At 48.7% G+C, this 18,023-nt stretch overlaps 1 protein-coding gene across 6 annotated transcripts in view; it reads right to left on the bottom strand.

Annotated features, from left to right (window-relative positions):
* The window catches only part of DDX3X (DEAD-box helicase 3 X-linked), a 105,755-nt gene that overhangs the window by 69,231 nt on the left and 18,501 nt on the right, over positions 1 to 18,023 (bottom strand). For 3 of the 6 annotated variants that reach the window (XM_075335518.1, XM_075335521.1, XM_075335523.1), the window contains 8 exons: positions 13,992 to 14,121; positions 13,639 to 13,665; positions 12,983 to 13,141; positions 12,714 to 12,813; positions 3,959 to 4,094; positions 3,404 to 3,489; positions 3,215 to 3,313; positions 2,983 to 3,143 (listed from right to left, as the gene is read on the bottom strand). In XM_075335518.1, the coding sequence (XP_075191633.1) occupies positions 2,983 to 3,143; positions 3,215 to 3,313; positions 3,404 to 3,489; positions 3,959 to 4,094; positions 12,714 to 12,813; positions 12,983 to 13,141; positions 13,639 to 13,665; positions 13,992 to 14,121 (898 nt within the window). The remainder of the gene's footprint in view (positions 1 to 2,982; positions 3,144 to 3,214; positions 3,314 to 3,403; positions 3,490 to 3,958; positions 4,095 to 12,713; positions 12,814 to 12,982; positions 13,142 to 13,638; positions 13,666 to 13,991; positions 14,122 to 18,023) is intronic. The other 3 variants (XM_075335520.1, XM_075335522.1, XM_075335524.1) reach the window with 1 other exon arrangement.

Raw genomic sequence — 18,023 nt, 5'->3', positions numbered from 1 at the left:
TTTGACCTGTGACAGCCAAATGTCGCAAAAGCGGGAGAGCCTGCCACCGACCGAGGATGCGGAGGGAGGAGGCCGAAAGTCATGAGGTAGCCGCTTTGGAAGCGGTTCCTCCATTTGCTTTCCTGGGGCGTGAGTGAGCCCGCCAGGAATCTGAGCTCCCTTGTTCTTTCTGAGTCCTTTTGGACGAGGAGAATTGGGCCTTGCCCGAGCCTCGAAAGGAGCGAAACCTCGACTGCCACTTTTTCTGTTGAGGTTTACTTGCTCTGGGCTGTGGTAAGGAAGAGTCCTTACCCTTGGACTGTTTTATGATTTCAGCCAATGGCTCACCAAACAGTCTGTCTCTAGATAATGGCAAGCTGGTTAAGCATTTTTTGGAACAAGCATCTGCTTTCCAGTCCTTTAACCACAAGGCTCTGCGCAAAACCACAGAATTGGCGGACGCCATAGCGGTACGGCTCGTAGATTCTAGGACAGCATTGATAGCATAGGTCGCAAACGCAGACATTTGCGAAGTTAGGGACGCCACCTGCGGTACTGCTGGATGTATGATAGCATCCACCTGTGCTAAACCAGCTGAAATAGCTTGGAGTGCCCACACGGCCGCGAATGCTGGAGCAAACGACGCGCCGATAGCTTCATAGACAGATTTCAACCAAAGGTCCATCTGTCTGTCGTTGGCATCTTTAAGTGAAGCGCCATCCTCTACTGCGACTATGGATCTAGCCGCAAGCTTGGAAATTGGGGGATCCACCTTTGGACACTGGGTCCAGCGTTTGGCCACCTCAGAGGGAAAAGGATAACGGGTATCCTTAGAACGTTTAGAGAAACGCTTGTCTGGATGAGCGTCGTGTTTCTGGATTGATTCTCTGAAGTCAGAGTGGTCCAAAAAAGCACTTAATTTACGCTTGGGATACAGGAAATGGAACTTCTCCTGCTGTGCAGCTGCCTCCTCTGCTGAAGGAGCTGGGGGAGAAATATCCAACAGTCTATTAATTGCCGATATAAGGTCATTAACCATGGCGTCACCATCAGGGGCATCCAGATTGAGAGGGGCCTCAGGATTAGAATCCTGATCACCGTCCTCAGTCTCATCACAGAGAGACTCTTCTCGCTGAGACCCTGAGCAGTGTGATGACGTCGAGGGTCTTTCCCAGCGAGCTCGCTTAGGCTGCCTGGGACTGTCATCTGAGTCAGAGACTTCAGCCTGTGATGCTTGAGACCCCCTTGAAGTACGGATTAGTTCCAACTGAGGGGGACCGGGGAACATAGGCACAGCAGTGTCCATGGTCTGAGTAACTGGCCTGGACTGCAAGGTCTCCAGGATTTTTGTCATAGTCACAGACATTTTATCGGCAAAAACTGCAAAGTCTGTCCCCGTCACCGGGGCAGGGTTCACAGGCGTCTCTGCCTGGGCCACTACCACCATAGGCTCTGGCTGACGAAGTGCCACTGGGACTGAACATTGCACACAATGAGAGTCGTTGGAGCCTGCTGGTAGATTAGCCCCACATGCAGTACAAACAGTGTACACAGCCTGTGCCTTGGCACCCTTGCGTTTTGCGGATGACATGTTGCTGCCTCCTCAGAGCAGTACAGGGTGTCCAGCCAAGAAGCGACCTTACAGTGCAACTAATATATATATATATATATATATATATATATATATATATATATATATATATATATGGTACCAAGAAAAAAGTACACTAATATAACACTGAGGCACTAGTGGGGCCAGCACTAATGTGCTGCTTACCGCCCGCTTAGGAGCGGGTGTGTGGTCGCCGAAATCCCTTTAGTCTGGGTCTCCCAGAGCCTGCTGCCTTTCCCCAGCCAGACTGCATGTGTAATGGCTGCCGGCGTCCTTGTGGAGAGGGGGGGCGGGCCCTGGGCGTATACAGACGAAGAGCGGGAAGCCTGCTTCCCACTGTGCCTAGTGAGAGGGCTGGAGCATGTAAATAAAGCTCCAGCCCTCGGCGCTGCCAATTGAGCAGCGTCTCTCCCCTACCCTGATTGACAGGGAGGGGGCGGGAACGAAGCGGCGCTAGGCCGCAGAAGCCGGGGGCTAAAGTTAGAAGCGCCGCCGCCGTAAAAGCGCGGTCGGCGCAAAGTCCCCGGCGCACCACAAGTCGCAGCTGCGCCGCCGCTCCAGGAGCGGTCGGCGCAGTAGTTCCCAACATGTAACGTCACTCAGCAAGGCTGCAGTGACCTAACCCCAGCGCACAGCGCTACTGTCCCCGGCGCACTATAACGCTCAGCAAGCCTTGAGAGTGTCCGTGCCTGCCGGGGACACAGAGTACCTGAAAGTTGCAGGGCCTTGTCCCTGAACGGCACTCCCGCTCCAAATCCAGCAGGTTCTCTGGGTCTGTGGATGGAGCCCGGCCCCAGGGCTTGGGGGCCGGCAAGATCCCACTTCCACAGAGCCCTCCAGGGGATGTGGAAGGAAAACAGCATGTGGGCTCCAGCCTCTGTACCAGCAATAGGTACCTCAACCTTACAAGCACCACCGCGGGTGAGAAGGGAGCATGCTGGGGGCCCCATATGGGCCCTCTTTTCTTCCAACCGATATAGCCAGCAGCTACTGCTGACTACAAACAGTGGAGCTATGCGTGGATGTCTGACCTCCTTCGCACAAAGCAGAAAACTGGTGAGCCAGTGATCCCACTGGGGGTGTATAGCCAGAAGGGGAGGGGCCTTACACTTTTTAGTGTAATTGCTTTGTGTGGCCTCCGGAGGCAGTGCTATACACCCAATCGTCTGGGTCTCCCAATAGAGCGCCGAAGAAAAGTTCATCTGTCATGATACTTCAGTATTATAATACAGTGGACACCTATAGTACATAGATAAAGATCAGCATTTCTGCCTGATCCATGCACCCTCGGCAATAAAGTTATGCACATGTAGCCAAGATGATATCCACTGACAGCAAGTCGATCCTAAGATAAACAAAAATAACGCATTATAAAAAAGGAACAGACATACTTGCAACAGTCCAATCCAATCTTTCCACGTTCCATCATATCAACTAGACGACCCGGTGTGGCTACAAGCAGGTGGCAACCTCGTTCCAAGTCCCTAATTTGCTGGCCAATGTCTGCACCACCATATACAACACATGGTCGTACTCTGGACCTATAGGCAAACTACAAAAAAATAAATAAATAAATGGTTGATCAATCAAGGCAAAGGAAGAAAAAGTAGCAAATGGGCATACCTTCCTGGCTTCTTCATAGATTTGTACAGCCAGTTCTCTAGTTGGAGCCAAGACAAGGGACAATGGAAACTGTTTGCGCCTTCCATATCTCCCATTATCCTATAAAAGTAAATACAATTAACAAAAGAAAAAGAAAAGAAAAAAAAAAAAAGTGGGATTTCACTCCAAGGCAAAAACTATTACATTTACCTTTATGTGTTTCATGGCTTCACCTGGGCCATCTGCATATATCTGACTTAAGATAGGGAGCAAAAAAGCTGCAGTTTTGCCAGAACCTGAAAGCAGAAGATTCCCAATATAAAATTAAAGTACACCCCTCATTTCACCCAAAGAATTAAAAAAAAAAAACAAAAACACACACACACACACACACACACACACACACACACACACACACACACACAAAAATGCAGCCAGGCATAACTTAGGTACATAGTAAAACACGGAACACTACACATGAGCAATTTTGGTGAAAGTAGCACTTTGGAATACACAGCATTGAGTTTTAAAGCATAGTATTACCTGGAAGCGTCAAAGTCATACAAAATAAATGCTCAAAATATTTCAAACATAAATGCTATTTTTTTTTTTTTAGAAGTGAAACTAGTTTGCATGACTTTTGCCACTTTTAGTGGCTTAAAACGTACACCCAATGGGGACAGTAATGATCATGTCTGCGAGACAGTATGGAAGGAATAGCGCTATGCAAGTGACTAAAATAAACATTAAAGTATTAAAGCTTACCTGTCTGTGCACAAGCCATCAGATCTCGCTTTTCTATAATAATTGGAATGGCATGCTTTTGCACTGGGGTGGGTCGTGTGTAACGTGTGAGCTGAATATTTCCCATTATTATCTCTCCCATGTTGACATCGTGAAACTGTTAGGAGTAGGAGGGAAAAAGTAAATAAATAAAAAACTTATTACGATGCAGTGTTACAAAAAAAAAAAAATGCAGAATGCAGAGAGTTAGGCCTAAGACACACGGCATGAAAATCGGACCGAGTGGAGTGCGGTAAAACATTGCATTCCACTCGGACCAACATTAGCCTATGTGCCAGCACCCAGAGCGATTATTTTCTCGGCCCCAATTGAACCGAGAAAACACTCGCAGCATGCTGCGATGATTGTAATGCGAGACTCTCTCTCGTACCCATTGAAGCTATGGGGCGGGAGAAAGATCGCACTGCACTCACAATTACACCGGTGTACCGCGAGTGCAGGGCGAGAATGGTAATAGCCAGCTACGGAGGAGAGAGGGAGATAAATCCCTCCCTCTCCTCAGTGCCGGCCTGTCCCCCGCAGCTGAGGTCCGATCGCATGATCGGACCTCAGTCTCAGTGACATTCACATGACACTCTGCTCCTGCTGTGCTGCCAGCGTGAGCAAAGTGTCATACGAGGATCACATTAGTCTCCGTGTGGCTCCGGCCTTCGTTCACGCAGGTGAGACGTTTTACAGCATGAAAAAGTGTATAATATATATATACACAGTTAGGTCCAGAAATATTTGGACAGTGACACAAGTTTTGTTATTTTAGCTGTTTACAAAAACATGTTCAGAAATACAATTATATATATAATATGGGCTGAAAGTGCACACTCCCAGCTGCAATATGAGACTTTTCACATCCAAATCGGAGAAAGGGTTTAGGAATCATAGCTCTGTAATGCATAGCCTCCTCTTTTTCAAGGGACCAAAAGTAATTGGACAAGGGACTCTAAGGGCTGCAATTAACTCTGAAGGCGTCTCCCTCGTTAACCTGTAATCAATGAAGTAGTTAAAAGGTCTGGGGTTGATTACAGGTGTGTGGTTTTGCATTTGGAAGCTGTTGCTGTGACCAGACAACATGCGGTCTAAGGAACTCTCAATTGAGATGAAGCAGAACATCCTGAGGCTGAAAAAAAGAAAAAATCCATCAGAGAGATAGCAGACATGCTTGGAGTAGCAAAATCAACAGTCGGGTACATTCTGAGAAAAAAGGAATTGACTGGTGAGCTTGGGAACTCAAAAAGGCCTGGGCGTCCACGGATGACAACAGTGGTGGATGATCGCCGCATACTTTCTTTGGTGAAGAAGAACCCGTTCACAACATCAACTGAAGTCCAGAACACTCTCAGTGAAGTAGGTGTATCTGTCTCTAAGTCAACAGTAAAGAGAAGACTCCATGAAAGTAAATACAAAGGGTTCACATCTAGATGCAAACCATTCATCAATTCCAAAAATAGACAGGCCAGAGTTAAATTTGCTGAAAAACACCTCATGAAGCCAGCTCAGTCTGGAAAAGTATTCTATGGACAGATGAGACAAAGATCAACCTGTACCAGAATGATGGGAAGAAAAAAGTTTGGAGAAGAAAGGGAACGGCACATGATCCAAGGCACACCACATCCTCTGTAAAACATGGTGGAGGCAACGTGATGGCATGGGCATGCATGGCTTTCAATGGCACTGGGTCATTTGTGTTTATTGATGACATAACAGCAGACAAGAGTAGCCAGATGAATTCTGAAGTGTACCGGGATATACTTTCAGCCCAGATTCAACCAAATGCCGCAAAGTTGATCGGACGGCGCTTCATAGAACAGATGGACAACGACCCCAAGAATACAGCCAAAGCTACCCAGGAGTTCATGAGTGCAAAAAGAAGGGAATTTTGTTACTTACCGTAAATTCCTTTTCTTCTAGCTCTTATTGGGAGACCCAGACGATTGGGTGTATAGCACTGCCTCCGGAGGCCACACAAAGCAATTACACTAAAAAGTGTAAGGCCCCTCCCCTTCTGGCTATACACCCCCAGTGGGATCACTGGCTCACCAGTTTTAGTGCAAAAGCAAGAAGGAGGAAAGCCAATAACTGGTTTAAACAAATTCACTCCGAGTAACATCGGAGAACTGAAAACCGTTCAACATGAACAACATGTGTACCCGCAAACAAACCAAAAATCCCGAAGGACAACAGGGCGGGTGCTGGGTCTCCCAATAAGAGCTAGAAGAAAAGGAATTTACGGTAAGTAACAAAATTCCCTTCTTCGGCGCTCTATTGGGAGACCCAGACGATTGGGACGTCCAAAAGCTGTCCCTGGGTGGGTAAAGAAATACCTCATGTTAGAGCTGCAAGACAGCCCTCCCCTACGGGGAGGCAACTGCCGCCTGCAGGACTCTTCTACCTAGGCTGGCGTCCGCCGAAGCATAGGTATGCACCTGATAATGTTTGGTGAAAGTGTGCAGACTCGACCAGGTAGCTGCCTGGCACACCTGTTGAGCCGTAGCCTGGTGTCGCAATGCCCAGGACGCACCCACGGCTCTGGTAGAATGGGCCTTCAGCCCTGATGGAACCTGAAGCCCCGCAGAACGGTAGGCTTCAAGAATTGGTTATTGGATCCATCGAGCCAGGGTGGCCTTAGAAGCCTGCGACCCTTTGCGCTTACCAGCGACAAGGACAAAGAGTGCATCCGAACGGCGCAGGGGCGCTGTGCGGGAAATGTAGATTCTGAGTGCTCTCACCAGATCTAACAAATGTAAATCCTTCTCATACCGATGAACTGCATGAGGACAAAACGAAGGCAAAAAGATATCCTGATTAAGATGAAAAGAGGATACCACCTTCGGGAGAAACTCCTGAATGGGGCGCAGCACTACCTTGTCCTGGTGGAAGACCAGGAAGGGAGCCTTGGAAGACAATGCTGCTAGCTCAGACACTCTCCGAAGAGATGTGATCGCTACCAGAAAAGCCACTTTCTGTGAAAGTCTAGAAAGTGAAACCTCCTTCAGAGGCTCGAAGGGCGGCTTCTGGAGGGCAACTAGTACCCTGTTCAGATCCCATGGATCTAACGGCCGCTTGTACGGGGGAACTATATGGCAAACCCCCTGTAGGAACGTGCGCACCTTAGAAAGTCGTGCTAGACGCTTCTGAAAAAAGACGGATAGCGCCGAGACTTGCCCTTTAAGGGAGCCGAGCGACAAACCTTTTTCTAACCCAGATTGGAGGAAAGAAAGAAGGGTAGGTAATGCAAATGGCCAGGGAGACACTCTCTGAGCAGAGCACCAGGATAAGAATATCCTCCACGTTCTGTGGTAGATCTTAGCAGACGTGGGCTTCCTAGCCTGTCTCATGGTGGCAACGACCCCTTGGGATAAGCCTGAAGACGCTAGGATCCAGGACTCAATGGCCACGCAGTCAGGTTGAGGGCCGCAGAATTCCGATGGAAAAACGGCCCTTGGGACAGTAAGTCTGGTCGGTCTGGTAGTGCCCACGGTTGGCCGACCGTGAGATGCCACAGATCCGGATACCACGCCCTCCTCGGCCAGTCTGGAGCGACGAGTATGACGCGGCTGCAGTCGGATCTGATCTTGCGTAGCACTCTGGGCAAGAGTGCCAGAGGTGGAAACACGTAAGGGAGCCGGAACTGCGACCAATCTTGCACTAGGGCGTCTGCTGCTAGAGCTCTTTGATCGCGAGACCGTGCCATGAATGTTGGGACCTTGTTGTTGTGCCGGGACGCCATTAGGTCGACGTCCGGCCTTCCCCATCGGCGACAGATTTCCTGAAACACGTCCGGGTGAAGGGACCATTCCCCTGCGTCCATGCCCTGGCGACTGAGGAAGTCTGCTTCCCAGTTTTCTACGCCGGGGATGTGAACTGCGGATATGGTGGAGGCCGTGGCTTCCACCCACATCATAATGCGCCGGACTTCCTGGAAGGCTTGCCGACTGCGAGTCCCTCCTTGGTGATTGATGTATGCCACCGCTGTGGAGTTGTCCGATTGAATTCGGATCTGCTTCCCTTCCAGCCACTGCTGGAAGGCTAGTAGGGCAAGAAACACTGCTCTGATTTCCAGAACATTGATCTGAAGGGTGGACTCCTGCTGAGTCCACGTACCCTGAGCCCTGTGGTGGAGAAACACTGCTCCCCACCCTGACACACTCGCGTCTGTTGTGACCACCGCCCAGGACGGTGGTAGGAAGGATCTTCCCTGTGATAATGAGGTGGACAGGAGCCACCACTGCAGAGAGTCCTTGGCCGTCTGGGAAAGGGAGACTTTCCTGTCCAGGGATGTCGACTTCCCGTCCCATTGGCGGAGAATGTCCCATTGAAGTGGACGCAGATGAAACTGCGCAAACGGAACCGCCTCTATTGCCGCCACCATCTTCCCGAGGAAGTGCATGAGGCGTCTTAAGGAGTGCGACTGACTTTGAAGGAGAGCCTGCACCCCTGTCTGTAGTGACCGCTGCTTGCTCAGCGGAAGCTTCACTATCGCTGAGAGAGTATGAAACTCCATGCCAAGATACGTTAGTGATTGGGTCGGTGACAGATTTGACTTTGGGAAGTTGATGATCCACCCGAACGCCTGGAGAGTCTCCAGTGCAAAATTCAGGCTGAGTTGGCATGCCTCCTGAGAGGGTGCCTTGACCAGTAGATCGTCCAAGTAAGGGATCACAGAGTGTCCGTGAGAGTGCAAGACTGCTACCACTGCTGCCATGATCTTGGTGAACACCCGGGGGGCTGTCGCCAGACCAAATGGCAGAGCCACGAACTGAAGATGTTCGTCTCCTATCACGAAGCGCAGAAAGCGTTGGTGTTCCGTAGCAATCGGCACGTGGAGATAAGCATCTTTGATGTCTATTGATGCTAGGAAATCTCCTTGGGACATTGAGGCAATGACTGAGCGGAGGGATTCCATCCGGAACCGCCTGGCGTTCACATGCTTGTTGAGCAGTTTTAGGTCCAGAACAGGACGGAAGGAGCCGTCCTTTTTTGGAACCACAAAGAGATTGGAGTAAAATCCTCGCCCCCGTTCCTGAGGGGGGACAGGGATCACGACTCCTCCTGCTCTTAGAGAGTCCACCGCCTGCAGCAGGGCATCTGCTCGGTTGGGGTGTGGGGAGGTTCTGAAGAACCGAAGTGGAGGCCGAGAACTGAACTCGATTCTGTACCCGCGAGACAAAATGTCTGTTACCCACCGGTCTTTGACCTGAGACAGCCAAATGTCGCAAAAGCGGGAGAGCCTGCCACCGACCGAGGATGCGGAGGGAGGAGGCCGAAAGTCATGAGGTAGCCGCCTTGGAAGCGGTTCCTCCATTTGCTTTCCTGGGGCGTGAGTGAGCCCGCCAGGAATCTGAGCTCCCTTGTCCTTTCTGAGTCCCTTTGGACGAGGAGAATTGGGGCTTGCCCGAGCCTCGAAAGGACCGAAACCTCGACTGCCACTTTTTCTGTTGAGGTTTACTTGCTCTGGGCTGTGGTAAGGAAGAGTCCTTACCCTTGGACTGTTTTATGATTTCAGCCAATGGCTCACCAAACAGTCTGTCTCTAGATAATGGCAAGCTGGTTAAGCATTTTTTGGAACCAGCATCTGCTTTCCAGTCCTTTAACCATAAGGCTCTGCGCAAAACCACAGAATTGGCGGCCGCCATAGAGGTACGGCTCGTAGATTCTAGGACAGCATTGATAGCATAAGTCGCAAACGCAGACATTTGCGAAGTTAGGGACGCCACCTGTGGCACTGCTGGATGTATGATAGCATCCACCTGTGCTAAACCAGCTGAAATAGCTTGGAGTGCCCACACGGCCGCGAATGCTGGAGCAAACGACGCGCCGATAGCTTCATAGACAGATTTCAACCAAAGGTCCATCTGTCTGTCGTTGGCATCTTTAAGTGAAGCGCCATCCTCTACTGCGACTATGGATCTAGCCGCAAGCTTGGAAATTGGGGGATCCACCTTTGGGCACTGGGTCCAGCGTTTGGCTACTTCAGAGGGAAAAGGATAACGGGTATCCTTAGAACGTTTAGAGAAACGCTTGTCTGGGTGAGCGTCGTGCTTCTGGATCGATTCTCTGAAGTCAGAGTGGTCCAAAAAAGCACTTAATTTACGCTTGGGATACAGGAAATGGAACTTCTCCTGCTGTGCAGCTGCCTCCTCTGCTGAAGGAGCTGGAGGAGAAATATCCAACAGTCTATTAATTGCCGATATAAGGTCATTAACCATGGCGTCACCCTCAGGGGCATCCAGATTGAGAGGGGCCTCAGGATTAGAATCCTGATCACCGTCCTCAGTCTCATCACAGAGAGATTCTTCTCGCTGAGACCCTGAGCAGTGTGATGACGTGGAGGGTCTTTCCCAGCGAGCTCGCTTAGGCTGCCTGGGACTGTCATCTGAGTCAGAGACTTCAGCTTGTGATGCTTGAGACCCCCTTGAAGTACGGATTAGTTCCAACTGAGGGGGACCAGAGAGCATAGCCACAGCAGTGTCCATGGTCTGAGGAACTGGCCTGGCCTGCAAGGTCTCCAGGATTTTTGTCATAGCCTCAGACATTTTATCAGCAAACACTGCAAAGTCTGTCCCCGTCACCGGGGCAGGGTTCACAGGCGTCTCTGCCTGGGCTACCACCACAATAGGCTCTGGCTGACGAAGTGCCACTGGGACTGAACATTGCACACAATGTGAATCATTGGAGCCTGCCGGTAGATCAGCCCCACATGCAGTACAAACAGTGCACACAGCCCGTGCCTTGGCAGCCTTGCGTTTTGCGGATGACATGTTGCTGCCTCCTCAGAGCAGTACAGGGTGTCCAGCCAAGAAGCGACCTACAGTGCAACTATATATATATATATATATATATATATATATATATATATATATATATATATATATATGGTACCAAGACAAAAGTACACTATATATCACTGAGGCACTAGTGGGGCCAGCACTACTGTGCAGCTTACCGCCCGCTTAGGAGCGGTGTGTGGTCGCCAGAAATCCCTCTAGTCTGGGTCTCCCAGAGCCTGCTGCCTCTCCCCAGCCAGATCGCATGTGTAATGGCTGCCGGCGTCCTTGTGGAGAGGGGGGGCGGGCCCTGGGCGTACACCGACGAAGAGCGGGAAGTCTGCTTCCCCTTGTGCCTAGTGAGAGGGCTGGAGCATGTAAATAAAGCTCCAGCCCTCGGCGCTGCCTATTGAGCAGCGTCTCTCCCCTACCCTGATTGACAGGGTGGGGGCGGGAACGAAGCGGCGCTAGGCCGCAGAAGCCGGGGGCTAAAGTTAGAAGCGCCGCCGCCGTAAAAGCGCGGTCGGCGCAAAGCCCCCGGCGCACCACAAGTCGCAGCTGCGCCGCCGCTCCAGGAGCGGTCGGCGCAGTAGTTCCCAATACACAACGTCACTCAGCAAAGCTGCAGTGACCTAACCCCCAGCGTACAGCGCCACTGTCCCCGGCGCACTACAACGCTCAGCAAGCCCTGAGAGTGTCCGTGCCTGCCGGGGACACAGAGTACCTGAAAGTTGCAGGGCCTTGTCCCTGAACGGCACTCCCGCTCCACATCCAGCAGGTTCTATGGGTCTGTGGATGGAGCCCGGCCCCAGGGCTTGGGGGCCGGCAAGATCCCACTTCCACAGAGCCCTCCAGGGGATGTGGAAGGAAAACAGCATGTGGGCTCCAGCCTCTGTACCAGCAATAGGTACCTCAACCTTACAAGCACCACCGCGGGTGAGAAGGGAGCATGCTGGGGGCCCCATATGGGCCCTCTTTTCTTCCAACCGATATAGCCAGCAGCTACTGCTGACTACAAACAGTGGAGCTATGCGTGGATGTCTGACCTCCTTCGCACAAAGCAGAAAACTGGTGAGCCAGTGATCCCACTGGGGGTGTATAGCCAGAAGGGGAGGGGCCTTATACTTTTTAGTGTAATTGCTTTGTGTGGCCTCCGGAGGCAGTGCTATACACCCAATCGTCTGGGTCTCCCAATAGAGCGCCGAAGAAAGTGGAACATTCTGCAATGGCCAAGTCAATCACCAGATCTTAACCCAATTGAGCATGAATTTCACTTGCTCAAATCCAGACTTAAGACGGAAAGACCCACAAACAAGCAAGACCTGAAGGCTGCGGCTGTAAAGGCCTGGCAAAGCATTAAGAAGGAGGAAACCCAGCGTTTGGTGATGTCCATGGGTTCCAGACTTAAGGCAGTGATTGCCTCCAAAGGATTCGCAACAAAATATTGAAAATAAAAATATTTTGTTTGGGTTTGGTTTATTTGTCCAATTACTTTTGACCTCCTAAAATGTGGAGTGTTTGTAAAGAAATGTGTACAATTCCTACAATTTCTATCAGATATTTTTGTTCAAACCTTCAAATTAAACGTTACAATCTGCACTTGAATTCTGTTGTAGAGGTTTCATTTCAAATCCAATGTGGTGGCATGCAGAGCCCAACTCGCGAAAATTGTGTCACTGTCCAAATATTTCTGGACCTAACTGTATATTTATATATATATTTATATATATATATATATATATATATATATATATATATATATATATATATATATATATATATATATATATATATATATATATATATATATATATATATATATATATATATATATATATATATAAAAATAAAATATTTAAATAAAAAGGGACAACAGGTGACTAGTTGGGGGTAGAGGAAACCCTGGTACATGAGGCATATTTCCAATATTTCCAGCACATAGAAGTAATACGTACGCTTTCTATGTGTGGAGGACAGTTTGTGCCTGTTGCTTCAACTGGAATGTCATCATACTTCTCAAAGTTTATGCCAGTATTACTTCCAGAGAAGAGCTCCCTAAGGGAAGACACAGAAGATCGATCAGTGGGACCCCCCCCCACACAAAAAAAAAATAAATAAATAAATAAAATAAATAATAATAATAATAATAATAATAATAATAATAATAATAATAATAATAATAAATACACAGAACAAAATAAAGTCCTTTACATTAAATACTCACTGTTCTATGCGATCATTTGGGGCAAGAGGCTTTGACCAATCATCTTCATCATTTCGCTCATCTGTCCAACGGCTGCTGCCACGATCAAATCTACCAAAACCACCTCTGTCACTACGATTTCCCATGCCATCATAGCCATCTGTACGTCGATCATCAGATCTATATGTAAGTGCACACAAAAAATAAAAATAAAAAAAAAAGTTTGCATCCACTCAAACGTTTCTTAGAATAAGATATAAATTACGCAGATTTCAAAGTTTGTAAGACAAAACTAAATAAAAATCGTGTGGCAGGGAAAACTGAAGGCTTTAGTGCTAACGTGCTAATAAATCAGTTATAGTTGTAGAGTAAGGGGTGGGCTCTCCTTCATACACTGCAGACAGACGTTCTGTGGTGCAGAGAAAGCTTACCTGAGGCGCAATGGGTCCTTTACCAGTTTAGGCTCTGGTTGCCAGGGTGTGAACAGCGCACAGGACTACCCCTCAGGTTTATTGGATGTGGAAAGTGATCTCACCTTACTTGTGTGCACAAAACACAAGGCGTTTAACAACCTTATCATTTAGCCCCCCCAACTTTAAAGATTAAGCTGCAAACACATACAAATGGGTGCCTCTTAAGAAATAAAATGAAAATAGCCTAGATATGTTTAAAATTACCTGCCCCTAGTGGAAACCGGTTCATAACTAAAAAAAGCACAAAGCTGCATTTGTTTCATAAGGAACTTGAATTTTATGTTTATTATTATTTAGGTTTCTTCTACATTTCAGATCCAACCTTACACTACTGACTTACAACCCCAAACATAAGAAATTTACTCCAGTCATTCACTCACCACAGTATACTAGAAAATACTGCAGTACTATTAAGAATACCTCTGTTTCCCAGTCACCACAATCATACTAGGTTGTGTACAGGTTGCATAGTAGTTGTATTTGGGGCATTAAGTATTATTGTCACTCAAACCAACCAAGCAAGAATAACTGCATACAAGACATAGCACAGGACTTACCTCCGTGCACCACTGCCCCCCCTGTCATTAAATAAACTTGGTCTGCCACGGTCACTCCTTGAACCAAAACTGCTGTAAGCATCTTTGTCTCTACCAGAATTCCACCCAGCGTTATCCCGGTCATAAAATCCTAAAAGGCGAAAAGCACAAAAAATGAGAAACAGCAGTTTACGAAAGAAACACCTCAGACAAGCAATAGAGGTTCGAACACCCGAAGTGAAAGATACAAAATTTACCAAAAAGTAAAAATCAGAAGAAAATAATTCTTTATCAGTGAGTACAAAAAAGAAACAAAACCGCTCACCACTGCAGCGACAAGCCTGAATATATCCTCCTGTTAGTCCCCTTTGGTCCGGCACGGATTACGGCAGCAAGCCGAGAAGATAATGGAAGAAAGCAGTGGAAAAATCCAGCTGGACTCCAAAGGGATAAATAAAAATGCTTCTTTATTTATATCAACTCGATTAAAAATATATATCCATTTCTCAAGTAAAGACACCGGCTTGTTCACACTGATGCATGGCAGATGTATACTACTACGCGTTTCGGCGGAACGCCTTCCTCAGGTCAAGCCGGTGTCTTTACTTGAGAAATGGATATATATTTTTAATCGAGTTGATATAAATAAAGAAGCATTTTTATTTATCCCTTTGGAGTCCAGCTGGATTTTTCCACTGCTTTCTTCCTTTATCAGTGAGTGTCCCTTTTAGTGGCATCGAAGTCTGTCTAAAATAAGAAAGTGTGTACAGTAGTATTGTTTATTCATAAGAATGTGGGAAAGCATGAAATGTCTGTTGTATCCCTTATCAAGGATTCTAGGCTTCTAGTTCAGATGAACCTGTGCTGCACTTTAAATACATGCTTTGTAGCGACCCTTCTCTACAGAAGCCAGGAGTTGGGGGTTTGGCTTACCCACTCCACAGCCTGGATAAGCAGCAAGATAACCGATTATGAGTGCAATACGACAGACGTATCTTTAACCCCTTAACGACCGCGGGCCGTAAAATTACGTTCTTGCGGTCATAATGTTACTGCCCGCGGTCCTCCGGCGGCAGCATGCCGTGATCGGCACACATCTCAGCTGATTTTCACAGCTGAGATGTGTGCCTGCTAGGCACAAGCAGAATCGTTATCTGCTCGTGCCGTTCAACCCCTTATATGGCGCTGTCAATATGTGACAGCACCATTATAAGCGCGATCGCGGTAAACATTTACTTACCGCCCGATACCGGAAGTCACGTGACGCGATCACGTGACGCGATCACGTGACTCCCGATAGTTGTCATGGTAGCACAGGGTCATGTGATGACTCCTGTACTACACCTGACTTGCTTTCACTTTCGCTGTGCCAGCGGCACAGCAAAAGAGAAAGAGTGCGTATCTGCTGTTTACAGTCTTGTAGCTGTGATCAGCAGATACTGCAGAGCGATCGGAATGCTAGGGGGACTAGTAAAATAAAAATAAAAATATAAAACCTAAAAGTTCAAATCACCCCCCATTGAAAATTAAAGGGTTAAGAAAATAAAAAAATATACATACACACATTTGGTATCGCCGCGTTCAGAAACGCCCGATCAAAATATAAAATCAATTAATCTGATCAGTAAACGGCGTAGCGGCAAAAAAAATTCCAAACGCCAAAATGATGTTTTTTTGTCGCCACAACTTTTGCGCAAAATGCAATAAGAGGCGATCAAAACGTAGCATCTGCGCAAAAATGGTACCGTTAAAAACGTCAGCTCGAGACGCAAAAAATAAGCCGTCATTGATCCATAGATCCCAAAAGAAGGGAATTTTGTTACTTACCGTAAATTCCTTTTCTTCTAGCTCCAATTGGGAGACCCAGACGATTGGGTGTATAGCTACTGCCTCCGGAGGCCACACAAAGTATTACACTAAAAAGTGTAAGGCCCCTCCCCTTCTGCATATACACCCCCCGTGGGATCACGGGCTGCTTCAGTTTTAGTGCAAAAGCAAGAAGGAGGAAAGCCAATAACCGGTTAAACAATTCAATCCGAAGGAACATCGGGGAACTGAAACCATTCAACATGAACAACATGTGTACCCGAACAACCAAAAATCCCGAAGGAACAGGGGCGGGTGCTGGGACTCCCAATTGGAGCTAGAAGAAAAGGAATTTACGGTAAGTAACAAAATTCCCTTCTTCGGCGCTCCATTGGGAGACCCAGACGATTGGGACGTCCAAAAGCAGTCCCTGGGTGGGTAAATTAATACCTCAAGTTTGGACTGTAAAAACAGCCCTTCCCTACATGGAGGCAACCGCCGCCTGCAGGACTCTTCTACTTAGGCTGGCATCCGCCTAAGCGTAGGCATGCACCTGATAACGCTTGGTGAAGGTGTGCAGACTCGCCCAGGTAGCCGCCTGGCACACCTGCTGAGCCGTAGCCTGGTGCCGTAATGCCCAGGACGCACCCACGGCTCTGGTAGAATGGGCCTTCAGCCCTGATGGAACCGGAGGCCCAGCAGAACGGTAGGCTTCAAGAATTGGTTCCTTGATCCATCGAGCCAGGGTGGATTTGTAAGCCTGCGACCCTTTGCGCTGACCAGCGACAAGTACAAAGAGTGCATCCGAGCGGCGCAGGGGCGCCGTGCGGGAAAAGTAGATTCTGAGCGCTCTCATCAGATCCAACAAATGCAAATCCAATTCATATCGATGAACTGGATGAGGACAAAAGGAAGGTAAGGAGATATCCTGACTGAGATGAAAGGGGGATACCACCTTAGGGAGAAACCCCGGAATCAGGCGCAGCACTACCTTGTCTTGGTGAAACACCAGGAAGGGAGCTTTGGATGACCGCGCTGCTAGCTCGGACACTCTCTGAAGAGATGTGACCGCTACCAAAAAGGCCACTTTCTGTGAAAGTCGAGAAAGTGAAACATCCCTCAGAGGCTCAAAGGGCGGCTCCTGGAGAGCAATTAGTACCCTGTTCAGATCCCATGGGTCTAACGGCCTCTTGTACGGAGGGACAATGTGACAAACCCCCTGCAGGAACGTGCGTACCTGAGGAAGTCGTACTATGCGCTTCTGAAAGAATACAGACAGCGCTGGGACTCGTCCGTTAAAGGGAGCCGAGCGACAAACCTTTTCCCAAACCAGATTGCAGGAAGGAAGGAAAAGTAGGCAATGCAAATGTCCAGGGAGACACTCCCTGAGCAGAGCACTAAGATAAGAATATCTTCCACGTCTTGTGGTAGATCTTGGCAGACGTCGGCTTCCTAGCCCGTCTCATGGTGGCAATGACGTCTTGAGATAATCCTGAAGACGCTAGGATCCAGGACTCAATGGCCACACAGTTAGGTTCAGGGCCGTAGAATTCAGATGGAAAAAACGGCCCTTGGGACAGTAAGTCTGGCCGGTCTGGTAGTGCCCACGGTTGGCCGACCGTGAGATGCCACAGATGCGGGTACCACGACCTCCTCGGCCAGTCTGGGGCGACGAGGATGGCGCGGCGGCAATCGGAGCTGATCTTGCGTAGCCCTCTGGCAACAGTGCCAGAGGGGGAAACACATAGGGTAGCTGGACCTGCGACCAATCCTGAACTAAGGCGCCTGCCGCCAGAGCTCTTTGATCGTGAGACCGCGCCATGAAAATCGGGCCCTTGTTGTTGTGCCGAGACGCCATTAGGTCGACGTCCGGCCTCCCCCAGCGGCTACAGATTTCTTGAAACCCGTCCGGGTGCAGAGACCATTCCCCTGCGTCCATGCCCTGGCGACTGAGGAAGTCTGCTTCCCAGTTTTCTACGCCCGGGATGTGAACTGCGGATATGGTGTATGCTCTGTCTTCCACCCACATCAGAATCCGCCGGACTTCCTGGGAGGCTTGCCGACTGCTTGTTCCGCCTTGGTGGTTGATGTATGCCACCGCTGCGAAGTTGTCCGACTGAATTCGGATCTGTTTGTCTTCCAGCCTCTGCTGGAAGGCTTGCAGGGCAAGATACCCTGCCCAGATGTCCAGAACATTGATCTGAAGGGTGGACTCCTCTGAAGAGAGTCCTTGCCCGTCTGAGAAAG

Source organism: Anomaloglossus baeobatrachus, chromosome 2, assembly GCF_048569485.1.
Source record: "Anomaloglossus baeobatrachus isolate aAnoBae1 chromosome 2, aAnoBae1.hap1, whole genome shotgun sequence".
Lineage (NCBI taxonomy): Eukaryota > Metazoa > Chordata > Amphibia > Anura > Aromobatidae > Anomaloglossus > Anomaloglossus baeobatrachus.
Note: the sequence above shows the minus strand (reverse complement) of the source record. Positions and strands in the feature narration are given on the sequence as shown.